The 15664-nt window shown below is 39.4% G+C and overlaps 1 protein-coding gene, 1 long non-coding RNA gene, 1 other non-coding gene and 2 pseudogenes across 3 annotated transcripts; 2 read left to right on the top strand and 3 right to left on the bottom strand.

The window, feature by feature from the left end:
- Window positions 1-135: 135 nt before the first annotated feature.
- On the bottom strand, window positions 136-4285 carry LOC133869891 (LRR receptor-like serine/threonine-protein kinase FLS2; annotated as a pseudogene).
- A 285-nt stretch (window positions 4286-4570) lies between these two features.
- LOC133869205 (chlorophyll a-b binding protein type 2 member 2-like) lies at window positions 4571-6111 on the top strand (annotated as a pseudogene).
- A 2952-nt stretch (window positions 6112-9063) lies between these two features.
- Window positions 9064-10167, top strand: LOC133869744 (uncharacterized). Its single transcript, XR_009900513.1, has 2 exons — window positions 9064-9201; window positions 9305-10167. It is a non-coding gene; the product is annotated as an uncharacterized LOC133869744 (long non-coding RNA).
- Window positions 10168-10557: 390 nt separating this feature from the next.
- On the bottom strand, window positions 10558-14426 carry LOC133868769 (LRR receptor-like serine/threonine-protein kinase FLS2). The gene is made up of 2 exons (XM_062305769.1): window positions 11311-14426; window positions 10558-11153 (listed from the first exon to the last, which is right to left on the bottom strand). Exons 1-2 carry the CDS (start codon window positions 14366-14368, stop codon window positions 10810-10812), a joined length of 3402 nt encoding a protein of 1133 aa, XP_062161753.1. The 5' UTR covers window positions 14369-14426; the 3' UTR covers window positions 10558-10809.
- An 850-nt stretch (window positions 14427-15276) lies between these two features.
- TRNAL-UAG (transfer RNA leucine (anticodon UAG)) lies at window positions 15277-15356 on the bottom strand. Its single transcript has one exon. It is a non-coding gene; the product is annotated as a tRNA-Leu (tRNA).
- Between the last annotated feature and the right edge of the window lie 308 nt (window positions 15357-15664).

Here is a 15664-nt window from a genome sequence, read left to right as displayed (position 1 = left end):
ACAAAAGTATTGACAAACAACCCATATCCAAAACTCTCCTAAAAACAAAAGAAATCATTTTTGCATTTATGTTACATCGGAACACTTTTTTTAAAATAAAAGCAAAAGCTGCCCCCAAAACACATTAACAAACATACCCAATTGCCTTTTTCAAGAGCGCTTCTTCAATTTTCATTATGTATCCAAGAACCCTCAAAACGTTGATGCACCAAAAACTTTGTAAAACGAAATGGAAAAACAATAAGTGAGAAGTTGATTGTCACTGCCAACCGTACTTCAGGGTTTCCAACAAAATAAACTATTTCATAGATCAAGCTATGATGCCAATATAGGCACACTGGCCCACGATCAATTTAGTCTGCAGACTTTTTTCCTTCTCAATGACAGCATCAAAGTATGGTTATAACTCATTGCCATAATCGTCAGTGGGGAAAATAGGATAGAGTTTGGTACTATATATGCTTGCTTAGCTTCAAAAGGACAGACGACACTTCATCTATGTTGGGTCGATCCTCAGGATTTGGGTGGCTGCAAAACAATGCTAGTTTTAGTAGCTCTTCCAATACTTCTTCATGCTTCTTGGAGAGATTCAGCACCAGCATAGGGTCCAGAATTTGAGGAAGACCGTTCGTTCCATTTGCAAGAGCTTTCTCCACAAGTTGATGCAAACTGATAGGCAACCCATCCTTTTGATCTGTGAGTCCCGTTGGCCTTTGTTTTGTTAGAAACTCCATGACTATTATACCAAAGCTGAATATGTCTACTTTTGTTGTAATTTTCGTCATGTACGCAAACTCTGATAGGAGAACAAACATGTTTTAGTATATTGGGGACCTACGAAAGGCAAAGATAGTGCGAAAATTCCACAGATCGACAATAAGGAGAATATTGTTGCAATCTGACAGCAAGAAGTATGTGAGATGAACTTAATAGCTGAGAAGGGATGGAGTTACCTGGTGCCAAGTAGCCAATAGTGCCTTCAAATGCTGATGATGCCGAAAGGCTACTTTCATCTTGAAGATGAACACCAAGTATTCGAGCTGTTCCAAAGTCGCTCACATGAGCCACCCAGTCTTCATCCAGAAGGATGTTAGAAGGCTTCATGTCACAATGAACGATGGGGAAACCATAACCAGAATGCAAGTACTCCAACCCAGTTGCAATGGAAATGAAAACTTTGAGTCTCTCAGATAATGTCCACCTTGACTTGTCCACCTCAGGGTCATGTATAATGCTATCCAAGTTCCCATTCTCCATGTATTCCAGAACTAAAGCCTTCAGTTTTCTACTCTCCCAAGCATAGCCAAGAGCCTTCACCAAATTCCTATGCCTCAGTTGTCTCAGGGTGTTGATCTCTCTATTAAAGCACTTATCAGACTCTTCAGAGAACTGCTGCAAATTCAACTTTTTTACAGCTATGGTCCGCCCATCTTCCAGTAGGCCTTTGTACACAGTGCTCAAACTGCTGGCACCGATGACGTTGTTTTCGCTGAAGAAACCTGTAGCATTTTCTAATTCGTTCGGCTCAAGTTCGTTCGGTTCAAACCTCTTGAGGGTCAATGCTGGAGTGTAATCTGATTCAGGATGCTCAACCCCTTCTGATTTACGTAACTAGGTGCACCGGTTGAGGATTATACTTACTATCACTAGCAATAGAAGTACAAAAATAGATCCAAGTACCAGAAGAATTAAAATGGTCTTCTTGGATAGCCGGTGTGAACTCGTCTTGCTGCAGGACCTGAGGAATTCAATTCCACAGAGATCTGGGTTGCCCATCAAATTAGATGAGTTCATGTGTCTAAATATGCCCGACTCTGGAACATGCCCTTCAAGATGATTGAAAGAAAGGTTGAGATGTTTCAAGGTTGAAAGATTGGAAAAGCTCTCAGGGATAATGCCCTTCAACTGATTCTGAGAAAGGTCAAGGGAGATAAGCTGCTTCAGACTTGCTAGTTCTTCAGGGAGCCCACCATCTAAATTATTCCCCGACAGATCAAGAGAGACCAAATTTCTGCAGCCACCAAGCGTTTTGGGAATGATCCCCGAAAGATTATTGTTTGAGATGTCAATGGCCTGTACCATTTGCAACGTGCCAAGCTAATCTGGAATAGTTGCAGCCAAGAAATTGTATGAGAAGTTCAGATATATCTGCATGCTTTTCATACTTGCGACCACGGATGCAGGAATTGATCCTGTGAGATGGTTGTGGGAGAGATCCAAGGTCATCAGCTGAATAAGATGCTCCATGCTTCTTGTAATGGACCCATTAAGCTTGTTACCATGGAGGTCTAAATATGAAAGCCGCTTGAGTTTTGAAACTCCATCTGGAATTGGACCCTCGAACCTGTTGTGTTGCAACGCGAGCTCGCTTAGATGTTTCAGTTCAAATACTTCCTCAGGTATTGCACCCTCTAGAGCATTGTCATTCAGGTACAGGCCTTGGAGTAGAGAAAGTTTAGACAATTCTGATGGAACAAGGCCTGAAAGACTATTGTCTCCAAGTGATAAGGAGATAAGTTGACTCAAATTGCCAATCTCAGGTGGGATTGGCCCTACGAATGAATTTGTATGGGCTCGCAAAATCTGGAGACTGAAAAGTTTGCCAATACCAGGCTTCAGCACTCCACTAAAATTGTTCTGCACCAAATCTAAAGTATGAAGATTCGAGCAATTGAAGAGGTCGTCTGGGATTTCTCCTAAAAGTTTATTGTATGAAAGAAATACGAAAGTAAGATTTCGCAACTGCCCCAAACCTTGAGGAATTTTGCCTGTTAATCTGTTCGAAGATAAGCTTATGACTAGAAGATGGGTGCAATTGGTGATGCTAGCTGGAATGGATCCCTCTAGAAGGTTGGTGTGCATGGTTAGATTCTTCAGTTTGTAAAGGGATCCAATATCTGATGGAAGCTTCCCCGTGAGGAAATTGATACTCATTGTCAACGAGGTTAGATTTGTCAAGTCTGTCAGGGATGAAGGAATCTCCCCGGTTAACTTATTTGAATGTAGGGTCAAAACTTCTAATGATCTCAGTGATCCTAGCTCAGAGGGTATTGTTCCCGTTAACTCATTCTCTGAAAGTCCTAGATGGGCTAATGATTTCAATTGGAACAAGGCGGATGGAATGGTAGAATTTAATCTATTCTTGTACAACTGCAACCTTTCTAGGTGAACTAAGTTTCCAAGCTCAATGGGAATGCTTCCAGTGAACTGATTGCTGTTTAGTTCAAGATATAAAAGCTTCTTACAGCAACCTAGTTCCGAGGGTATTCTCCTAACTAGCGAATTCTCATACAAGAGAAGATACTCTAAATTTGACAAGTTCCCTATCTGTCGAGGTATTGCTCCAGAGAGTTGGTTTTGACTTAGTTGTAAAGCTTGCAAAGATTCCAACCTCCCAATGGACACAGGTATAGAACCTACCAAATTGTTCCCATACAAAAACAAAAGTTGAAGGTTAGCTAAATTGCCAATGTTTGATGGGATTGTGCCTGTGAGATTGTTATGACACCAAATGCTAACAATGATGTGCAGTTGCAAATTCTTTCAGGGATGCTTCCACTTAAAGAGTTATCGCCTAAATCTACTGACTGCAGATTTTTGAGGTTTCCTAGTTCTGTTGGAATTGGACCTGAAAGAGAATTTTCAAAGAGAGTCAACTCAGAGAGCTGAGAGCAAAGTCCCAGCTGGGCTGGTATGCGGCCGGTGAAGGAGTTCAAAGTTAAATCAAGAACCTGGAGGCTTGAAAGGTTTCCAAGAAATGGTGTAATTACACCTTTGAGCTGCTTATCAACCAGAGAAATTGAAATGACATTTGATAAAGGGTCACAAGCAATACCAGACCAATTGCAGTGGTGGATCCTGGGCGTCCAATCTGCAAGTGCCCCAAAAGGGTCATCTGTGATGGAATTGTTAAAAGCCTTCAGGGCTTCAATCTGAACTTCTAAGCTTGATTCTTCTGATAGAAAAGTAGCTAGCATAGAGCAGACTATGACTACAATCAAACTGACTCTTTTAGATACCATTGCTGTAGAAATGCCAGACACTGATGGCTTTGCTGCTGTATTGCATGCTGCATTTATAAACAAAATCCTACCAAATAATTCCTCCCGCAAACCTTGACTCTTTGGAAACAAATTCATCACTATTGGGAAACCTCTAATCGTCTTTCAGCAATTATCATTTCAGGGTAGAAAAATTTGATTCTTTGAATCATTACAAGAAATCTAAATTTGACTTCGACAAAACCTCTAGGCTCTAGGTAGTGCTGTAATGCTACAAACATATCCCAAAGACTAGGAGAGATGTTCCTAAAATCCAAAAGGACACGTAGATAAATTCATGTCAACTTGTATTTGTCCCAATATTTAATGTTATTCGCGAAGTAACTTTTTGTTTTCCACCGGCATTTAGCTGGAATCAGTGATTAATGTAGCTTGAAAAGATGTGTGAAAGAGTTAAATTGAGCTTAAATTATTATTATTTTATTATTTATAAATATATGAAAAAGAACTACAGACGAGAGAACTACATGGTTGGGTGACAAGTTTTGTAGAAGAAAGTAGACAGATTTATGAAATGTGGCACTCTAGTTTCGGTGGAGACGGTGGTGGGCGTGGTTTTGACCATAGCGGCGGCACCGCATGTACAAGTTGCAATTAAGTTATTAACATTTAACGTCGTCGGCGAAAGAGATTGGTTGGTTTTGGAGTTGTGCCAAAAAAATGTATGGGCAAAGAAACTGGTTTTTAGGAAATTTTATAAAACCCATATATAAGATTGACACGTGTCCTTTAGCATGTGAGAAGCATATGTTGTTTTAATAACGTGTATTTTTTACATGCTTTTTTAATAGTATTAATAGTATTGGCTAATTTGGCTCGGTGGTTTGAAATGTTCCTAAAACACTGGATTGACATTGTGTCTAATATAGAGTGATGGAAATTATTTTAAGGCATTTAAATTTAATTCATTTTTTTTTTCCTGAGAATATAACTCAATTCAATTGTATTTTATAGTTTTTTTTTCAATTTACTTGTATTGCCCAAAGTTTTTTTTTTTATGAAAGAAATATTACTGATTTCATTGATAAGAAGAAAATAGACCAGAACAAAATCTCTACAAAGTCAGTGATGAAACTCTGATAACACAACCTCTCTAATACAAACATGAATGCATTCTATCCAAATACGAGGACTAGCCTAATGAGATCCTAATTGAGCCAGTAAATGAGCAATCGATTTTGCCCGTCTTTTTGTATGGCAAGTTTGCCAACTATTGAAGCCACCAAGAACTTCTCGAATATATCTCTTATAATGTTCCCATATCGACTCCAATTCTCACCTATACGATTAATGGCCTGTACCACAATTAAAGAATCTTTCTCCAATATTAAACTTGTAAAACTTCGCGGGTTTCTACAGAATTCCACCATATGAAGAGTCGCAAGAGCCTCGCCAACCACCGGTTCAACCGATATATTCACTGAAAGACAAAAAGAAGCAGCATGCACCTTCTCCTGAAAATCACGCACAATACCTCCATAACCCAGTTCAACATTTTTTGAATCAACAGCAACGTCCCAATTAGCTTTGTATATTCCTGTTGGAGGTGGTTTCCAAGAGATGTCTCCCGAAGTAACACCCGTAAGCTCCGACTCCTGCACCTCAATATTGGCAACGGGGTCAAGTTCGGCGAGGCCGCGTGGTTCGAGGCCGGAGCCCAGATCTTCAGCGAAGGTGGGCTTGAGTACTTGGGCAACCCGTTGGCTATGTTCTCCATGCTGAGCTTAAGGTGAAGGAGCTGAAGAATGGAAGATTGGCTATGTTCTCCATGTTTGGATTCTTCGTTCAGACCATTGTGACCGGCAAGGGACCGTTGGAGAACCTTGCCGACCACCTTGCCGATCCTGTGAACAACAATTCCTGGGCTTACGCCACAAACATCGTCCCCGGAAAGTGAGACTCACGAAGCTGCTGTTCTCCTCGAAACTGAGTGTGAATTTAAGAGTGATATTGGGCTTGCGCACAAAATGTGTGAATTAATTACATGTACTACTGCTGTTGTGAATGAATGTCATTATTTTTGGATTTCCAAAAGCTCATTATTTTACCATCCTCTTATCTTTAGTAGATCTGCAGATGTTCAAGTGTTTCACTCGTTATATTTTATGAATTCAAATTTGATTTTGTTTGGTGGAGCAATTCTCTTAAAGATAGCTTCAGACAAAATCATATAAGGTTAAAATATAAATAATTAAATTTATTTTTTTATTAGCACTTAATCTTTTTTAAGAAAATATGATTTAAAATGTTAATGTGACAGTTCCAATCAATCTATGAATTAGGCCAAAATTGTATGTATTTCCCAGGCAGTCTTAAAATCTCCTTGGGGCAAGTTTAATATAATGATTATTCCATGAGAACAGTTGTTCGTTTGTTTGGTTGCATACTATACTATTGCGAATAACTATTCTTATGAAAATGACTATTTCTCTAAGTGTGTGTTTGAGATTGCGATTTGTAGACAAAACGTGCCAAATCACATAAAATGAATCGTTTGAGAATTGCATTTTTTAAAAATTGCGATTTGAAAACGCAAAAAACTGTTTTTTCAAATATTAGACAATTGGGTGTTTTTTTTTCAAAACGCAAAATTTTAAAGGTTAACTTGCGATTTTAAAAGCCAAACTGCAATTTTGCCAAACGCTTAATTGGATTTTTGAAAACTTTTTTTTTTTTTTTTTTTTTTTTTCAAATTGAACACATATTAAGAGCACTCACAGTGTTTTATCTATTTCCTACTTTTAGCTGGTTTAGCTAAACAAAAATGAAAAAACACACTCCATTAGATTTTATGTATCTTAAATCTAAAATATCTTTTTCATCAATTTGTGAACAGTACAACTGCTGACTTCTATTGTAGAGTTATACTGTTCACAAATGGATAAGGCAAAAAAGACAGAAAGTTTTGATTTTTTTGCTCCTTTCCGTCCACATTTTCTTTCCCTCATCTTCTCTCCTGCTTCTTTCTCTCGTCTCTGCGTCTCTCTCTCTCTAAGTGAGAGAGACCGAGAGAGATAGCTTGGGAGTGAGACCTAGCCGAGAGAGAGAATCAGAGAGCTTGAGGGAGATGGGCGGTGAGCTAGCCATTGTTTGGGGCAGACAACGGCTCCTGGGCCGGTGGGTCACGACTTGAGGCCGGTGAAGTCAGGGAGTTGAGATTTCCAGCATTTTCTCGGTATCCAAACAAGAAGAAATTCATTTTTGGGTAAGTAAAATTCTTAGGCTTTGATTTCAGTTGATGAGTTTGATTTTTCAGAGGAGAAATAGAATAGGTCTTGAAAATTCTAGAGGAATTTTCTTTGTAGAAAAACCGAATAGGTGTGAAATCTATTGCAAAGTTTCAGGGTTGTTTTGTGAAGAAGTTTTTAGTAGAACAAAATGGGAATTGAAGTTTTTTTTATATTTTTTGATTGATGGCCGAATGGATATTGTGTTTTTGAGTTGATTTTTGTGAAGGATTTTCTGTAGAGGAATTGAATGAGGATTTAGAATTTATAAGTTTGTCTTGTAGGAAAAAACTGAATAGATAAAGTGTTGAATAAATTATTAATATTTAATGGATGGTCGGCTACTACAAGGGGCTAACAAAACACCAAGGCCAATTAAAAATTTTCTAGAGAGAGAAACTCTCCACTTCCTATAGAGAGAGAGTGAGTTTTCAGAGATTTGCTCCTCGGTGGAGGGAGGTATCATGCCTCCCTCTTCTCTGTCTTTTGTCCTCCAAGCTCCTAGAGCATCGGAGATTTTGTCACTTCTTGGCTTAACCAGTGAATGATGGTTTTTCTCCGTACCACTAGGGTAGGAAGTTTTGTTCCACCCGGACTAGATCTGATGGAGGCTTTGTCTCCTGACTCTTCGGGATTGTGGAGTTGTTTTATTTGTTTTTCTATGTTTTTTCTTTGTTTTCTTCGGCAGGAAAACTCTAGTGACTTTGTTGGCTTTGGATCCGGATGTTTCCTCGAGTCTCTGATGCTTTTCTTCCTCTTTGGCAGTGCTTGTAAAGTCTTTTATTTGAGAGCCAGATTTGAACATTTTCACCAGAGATCTCTTGACACGCGCCCCCTAGCCGTTTTTCCCGCCGCTTTCCAGTTCGACCAACTCAAGCTGTGGTCGTGTCACTATTTCCTGACCGGCGCCTCCAGGCTGGATCGGCGCGTGAGGGATATGCCTCGCTCCTCAAGCTTGGTTTGTGGCGGTTGGTGGTGGTTGGGTGCTGTTGGGGGGTTTTAGGAGATGGCGTGTGCCTCGCACATGCCGACTCAGGCGATGGCCGGCTCTTTTCCGACGAGGGTAGTGGATGTCCTTTTTCTGTTTGGATTTCTATATTCTTGTCTTTTCTCAGTGTATATTTGCAATGGATTGATATTATATGGGCTTTTAGCTAGACCAGACCTCTTTTTATTGGTTGGGTTGTGCTTTATTGTATTGAAAGGCTTAAATGTATGTCCATGTAAAGTTAGTTTGTTGTATTTGATAGCTGCTTTAAGTCAGATTTTATCCTGACTTAGTAGGTGGAAATTCTTTATTTTTGGTTACTATGTTGGCCTATAGGCAGAGCTTTCACCTTTGAGCAGTGGAATCGCCTTCTATTTTACTCTTGTAATTGTTTTGACCTTTGGTCACTTGTAATCCCCTTTTGGGCCTTTTTCAAGTAATGAAGGGGATGCTCAAAAAAAAAAAAAAAAAAAAAAACCACCAAGGCGATGGGGGTAGACTATTCTAAGTGAGAGCATTTATGCTTTCACTAAACAAACTTTATTATATTTAAACAAACTTTATTATATTGAAACTTCTTATATTCTCAGTAGGAAAATGTTAGATTTACAACACCAATACAACAATTGCACAATAACCCCTCACATGAGGGTGAGTCCCACACACTGGGACCCACCCTCATGTGAAGGATTGTTATACAGTTGTTGTGATGGTGTAGTAAAATAATCAAATCCCCTCTGAATAATACAATGTCCATTTCATGAAACAAACGTAACCCTACTTTATTTTGTTTTCGTTTTCGTTTTCTTTTGAACCATTGCAGTATTAAACCCCCAAATCATCATAATCATTAATCAATCCCTTCATCAAAAAAATGCGACCCCGACCTTCTCTTCACTCCAATTTCTTCTCCTCTCTCAAACAGGTAAATCATACCCACCTCTCTGTATCTCTTTTCTTTCTCATTTGCTTTGTTTTAATACATATATTCTCAATTCTGTTCCTTTTGCTTTGCATTGCTTCCACAGGTTGAGAAGAGACTGAAACTGGAAGACCCATCACAACGCCACACCCTCTCGCCACACCCATCACCAGAGACTAAAGACTTGTAGTCAACAGAATCTCTAGGCTCACCCATATGCCTCCACTTTGACCAATCCGTTTCCCACGCCTCAACCCTCCAAGAAAACAGTGAACCCCCTCAAGCATTCCTCTCAAGTTCCCCACAAACCCAACCTCAATCCGACGGCCTAGGGCACCCCAAAACCGTAGTTGAAACTGAAAACGAAGCAGTTGACGATATAATACAGCTCCTGGGTTTATCAGATTGGGAGGAGAAAGAAGAAGAGGCAGAAAGAGGGAGAGCTGGTTTGGGTGGTGGCAGTTCTTGTGATTGGGAAGATGGGTTTTATGCAAAGATTGTTGGGGTGAAGGGCCCAAAGTGTAGAAAGGAAGAGGAGAGGTTGGAGGCGTGGATTGAGTATTTTACGAATGGTTGTGGCGTGGAGGAGAGGGAGGAGCCTTTGAGGTTGGCATATTTGCTTTTGGGTAAGGCTGCTTTTGTTTCCGAGGATGCTGGTTGTGGCTTTGGAGGCATGGAATCTCCTTCAAGTACAAAGGAATTTTTGCAGAATGATCCTCCTAAGGCCTAACGAGCAAGGGAATATTTCATATTTCCCTTTTGTACCCTTTAATGCAATTTTAGTGTCAGCATTTGTATAAAAAAAATGTGAGCACTTTCAACATGAAAATGATCAACTTGTTTTGGTGGAATTCATCATTGATGGTGATTGTTGAATCTTGGATCAGGACGTACATGTTAAGCAATTATTTTTCTTTTCCCTTGTTTGTTTTGTTCATAAGATGTTATATATAAATTCATTTGGCCTTATATCCCCCTGATGAAAACTTTACTTGTATAAACGTATGTATCTCTTTACAGCAATTTAGCGTTCAACAATTGATTTTTAGAAACTTTTCTTTAATCAGGTTTTGCGTTATTTTTCTCTTATTTTCTTTTTACTATCTTGATTCCAATATCTTTGTTAAAGTTTTTGTTTTTTGTTTTCTATTCTCAAAACAAAAATATTGATAAAACAACCCATATCCAAAACTCTCTTAAAACCAAAAGAAATCATTTTTGCCTTTATGTTACATTGGAACACTTTTTTCAAACTAAAAGCAAAAGCTGCCTCCAAAACACATTAACAAACATACCCAATTGCCTTTTTCAAGAGCGCTTCTTCAATTTTCATAATGTATCCCAGAAACCCTCGAAACGTTGATGCACCAAAAACTTTGTAAAACGAAATGGAAAAACAGTAAGTGAGAAGTTGATTGTCACTGCCAACCAAACTTCAAGGTTTCCAACAAAATAAACTATTTCATAGATCAAGCTATGATGCCAATATAGGCACACTGGCCCACGATCAATTTAGTCTGCAGACTTTTTTCTTTCTCAATGACAGCATCAAAGTATGGTTATAACTCATTGCCATAATCTTCAGTGGGGAAAATAGGATAGAGTTTGGTACTATATACGCTTGCTTAGCTTCAAAAGGACAGACGACACTTCATCTATGTCGGGTCGATCCTCAGGATTTGGGTGGCTGCAAAACAATGCTAGTTTTAGTAGCTCTTCCAATACTTCTTCATGCTTCTTGGAGATATTCAGCACCAGCATAGGGTCCAGAATTTGAGGAAGACCGTTCGTTCCATTTGCAAGAGCTTTCTCCACAAGTTGATGCAAACTGATAGGCAACCCATCCTTTTGATCTGTGAGTCCCGTTGGCCTTCGTTTTGTTAGAAACTCCATGACTATTATACCAAAGCTGAATATGTCTACTTTTGTTGTAATTTTCGTCATGTACGCAAACTCTGATAGGAGAACAAACATGTTTTAGTATATTGGGGACCTACGAAAGGCAAAGATAGTGCGAAAATTCCGCAGATCGACAATAAGGAGAATATTGTTGCAATCTGACAGCAAGAAGTATGTGAGATGAACTTAATAGCTGAGAAGGGATGGAGTTACCTGGTGCCAAGTAGCCAATAGTGCCTTCAAATGCTGATGATGCCGAAAGGCTACTTTCATCTTGGAGATGAACACCAAGTATTCGAGCTGTTCCAAAGTCGCTCACATGAGCCACCCAGTCTTCATCCAGAAGGATGTTAGAAGGCTTCATGTCACAATGAACGATGGGGAAACCATAACCAGAATGCAAGTACTCCAACCCATTTGCAATGGAAATGAAAACTTTGAGTCTCTCAGATAATGTCCACCTTGACTTGTCCACCTCAGGGTCATGTATAATGCTATCCAAGTTCCCATTCTCCATGTATTCCAGAACTAAAGCCTTCAGTTTTCTACTCTCCCAAGCATAGCCAAGAACCTTCACCAAATTCCTATGCCTCAGTTGTCTCAGGGTGTTGATCTCTCTATTAAAGCACTTATCAGATTCTTCAGAGAACTGCTGCAAATTCAACTTTTTTACAGCTATGGTCCGCCCATCTTCCAGTAGGCCTTTGTACACAGTGCTCAAACTGCTGGCACCGATAACGTTGTTTTCGCTGAAGAAACCTGTAGCATTTTCTAATTCGTTCGGTTCAAACCTCTTGAGGGTCAATGCTGGAGTGTAATCTGATTCAGGATGCTCAACCCCTTCTGATTTACGTAACTGGGTGCGCCGGTTGAGGATTATACTTGCTATCACTAGCAATAGAAGTACAAAAATAGATCCAAGTACCAGAAGAATTAAAATGGTCTTCTTGGATAGCCGGTGTGAACTCGTCTTGCTGCAGGACCTGAGGAATTCAATTCCACAGAGATCTGGGTTGCCCATCAAATTAGATGAGTTCATGTGTCTAAATATGCCCGACTCTGGAACATGCCCTTCAAGATGATTGAAAGAAAGGTTGAGATGTTTCAAGGTAGAAAGATTGGAAAAGCTCTCAGGGATAATGCCCTTCAACTGATTCTGAGAAAGGTCAAGGGAGATAAGCTGCTTCAGACTTGCTAGTTCTTCAGGGAGCCCACCATCTAAATTATTCCCTGACAGATCAAGAGAGACCAAATTTCTGCAGCCACCAAGCGTTTCGGGAATGATCCCCGAAAGATTATTGTTTGAGATGTCAATGGCCTGTACCATTTGCAACGTGCCAAGCTCATCTGGAATAGTTCCAGCCAAGAAATTGTATGAGAAGTTCAGATATATCTGCATGCTTTTCATACTTGCGACCACGGATGCAGGAATTGATCCCGTGAGATGGTTGTGGGAGAGATCCAAGGTCATCAGCTTAATAAGATGCTCCATGTTTCTTGTAATGGACCCGTTAAGCATGTTACCATGGAGGTCTAAATATGAAAGCTGCTCGAGTTTTGAAACTCCATCTGGAATTGGACCCTCGAACCTGTTGTGTTGCAACGCGAGCTCGCTTAGCTGTTTCAGTTCAAATACTTCCTCAGGTATTGCACCCTCTAGAGCATTGCCATTCAGGTACAGCCCTTGGAGTAGAGAAAGTTTAGACAATTCTGATGGAACAAGGCCTGAAAGACTATTGTCTCCAAGTGATAAGGAGATAAGTTGACTCAAATTGCCAATCTCAGGTGGGATTGACCCTACGAATGAATTTGTATGGGCTCGCAAAATGTGGAGACTGGAAAGTTTGCCAATACCAGGCTTCAGCACTCCACTAAAATTGTTCCGCGACAAATCTAAAGTACGAAGATTCGAGCAATTGAAGAGGTCGTCTGGGATTTCTCCTAAAAGTTTATTGGATGAAAGAGATATGAAAGTAAGATTTCGCAACTGCCCCAAACCCTGAGGAATTTTGCCTGTTAATCTGTTCAAAGATAAGCTTATGATCAGAAGATGGGTGCAATTGGTGATGCTAGCTGGAATGGATCCCTCTAGAAGGTTGGTGTGCATGGTTAGGTTCTTCAGTTTGTAAAGGGATCCAATATCTGATGGAAGCTTCCCCGTGAGGAAATTGACACTCATGGACAACAATGTTAGATTCGTCAAGTCTGTCAAGGACGAAGGAATCTCCCCAGTGAACTTATTTGAGTCTAGGGTCAAAGCTTCTAATGATCTCAGTGATCCTAGCTCAGAGGGTACTGTTCCAGTTAACTCATTCTGTGAAAGTCCTAGATGGGTTAATGATTTCAATTGGAACAAGGCGGCGGGAATGGTAGAATTTAACCTATTCTTGTACAACTGCAACTTTTCTAGGTGAACTAAGTTTCCAAGCTCAATGGGAATGCTTCCAGCGAACTGATTGTTGTTTAGTTCAAGATATACAAGCTTGTTACAGCGACCTAGTTCAGAGGGTATTCTCCCAACTAGCGAATTCTCATACAAGATAAGATACTCTAAATTTGACAAGTTCCCTATCTGTCGAGGTATTGCTCCAGAGAGTTGGTTTTGGCTTAGTTGTAAAGCTTGCAAAGATTCCAACCTCCCAATGGACACAGGTATAGAACCTACCAAATTGTTCCCATACAAAACAAAAAGTTGAAGGTTAGCTAAATTGCCTATGTTTGATGGGATTGTGCCTGTGAGATTGTTATAAATGACACCAAATGCTAACAATGATGTGCAGTTGCAAATGCTTTCAGGGATGCTTCCATTTAAATAGTTATCACCTAAATCTACTGACTGCAGATTTTTGAGGTTTCCTAGTTCTGTTGGAATTGGACCTGAAAGAGAATTTTCAAAGAGAGTCAGCTCAGAGAGCTGAGAGCAAAGTCCCAGCTGAGCTGGAATGCGGCCGGTGAACGAGTTCAAAGTTAAATCAAGAGCCTGGAGGCTTGAAAGGTTTCCAAGAAATGGTGTAATTACACCTTTGAGCTGCTTATCAACCAGAGAAATGGAAATGACATTTGATAAAGGGTCACAAGCAATACCAGACCAATTGCAGTGGTGGATCCTGGGCGTCCAATCTGCAAGCGCTCCAAGAGGGTCATCTGTGATGGAATTGTTAAAAGCCTTCAAGGCTTCAATCTGAACTTCTAAGCTTGATTCTTCTGATAGAACAGTAGCTAGAACAGAGCAGACTAAGACTAGAATCAAACTGACTCTTTTAGATACCATTGCTGCAGAAATGCTAGACACTGGTGGCTTTGCTGTTGTATTGAATGCTGCATTTATAAACAAAATCCTACCAATAATTGATCCCGCAAACCTTGACTCTTTCGAAACAAAATTCTTCACGAGTGGGAAACCTCCAATCGTCTTTTAGCAATTCTCTGTTCAGGGAAGAAAAATTTGATTCTTTGAATCATAACAAGAAATCTAAAACTTTGACAAAACCTTTTGGTATTGCTGTATTGCTACAAACAAATCCAAAAGACTACGAGAGAGGTACGTAAAATCCAAAAGGACACGTACATAAATTCATTATTCATGTCAACTTGTCTTTGTTGTTTTTCACAGGCATTTAGCTGGAATCGGTGATTAATGTAGCATGAAAAGACGTGGGAAAGAGTTAAATTAAGATTTGTAAACATAGGTCGGTGACAAGTTTCGTAGAAGAACCAGACGAGTAATTCTACATGTACATTAAGTATTCATAAAAAGATGAGGTGGCATTTAAAATTACTATTAGACATTTGATAGACATTTGATTGATCAAATGATGATTTTAAAAACCACCTTATTTTTTTTTATGAACACTTAATATATTATTAAAATTACTCGAAGTAGACAGATTTATGAAATTTGTACTCTAGTTTCAGTGGAGACAGTGGAAGTGGTTTTGACCAAAGCAGCGGCACCGCATGTACAAGTTGCAATTAAGGGCGTCGGCGAAAGAGATTGGTTGGTTTTGGAGTTGTGCCAAAAAATGTATGGGCAAAAGGATAAGAGTTAGGGGAGGGTGGGCGCACTGCCCGTTGTTGATCATTAGGGGAGCTTTTGGTTGCTTGAGAGGGACGTTTGAAACGAAGAAGACTTGAAGAAGATATACTTAAAAACTAGAAAGGTTTGAAAGCAAAAATCGTTGACAGCTGTGGGATTTGAACCCACGCCCTTTCGGACCAGAGCCTAAATCTGGCGCCTTAGACCACTCGGCCAAACTGTCGGATGAATTGTAACACCCTAAATTTTGTTATGTAATAGCAATACTACATGAGAAATGAAACCCTTTTTTTTTTTTTTTATTATTATTATTATTATTATTATTATTATTATTATTTTTTATATATTTTTTTAATATCTCCAGTACGTTGGGCTTAGGCAGTATTGAAAAAAGTCCCAAAAATTGCTCTAAAAAATTTTAATGCTCAAAAGAACCAAATTTTCTCAAATAAAAATATCCCTTTAAGATATTTATAAGATATTTTATAATTAATTTGGATAGAGCTAAATAAAACTAGGAAATATCAGCCC

Source organism: Alnus glutinosa, chromosome 5 (genome assembly GCF_958979055.1).
Source record: "Alnus glutinosa chromosome 5, dhAlnGlut1.1, whole genome shotgun sequence".
Lineage (NCBI taxonomy): Eukaryota > Viridiplantae > Streptophyta > Magnoliopsida > Fagales > Betulaceae > Alnus > Alnus glutinosa.
This window is presented reverse-complemented; position numbering and strand designations above follow the sequence as displayed.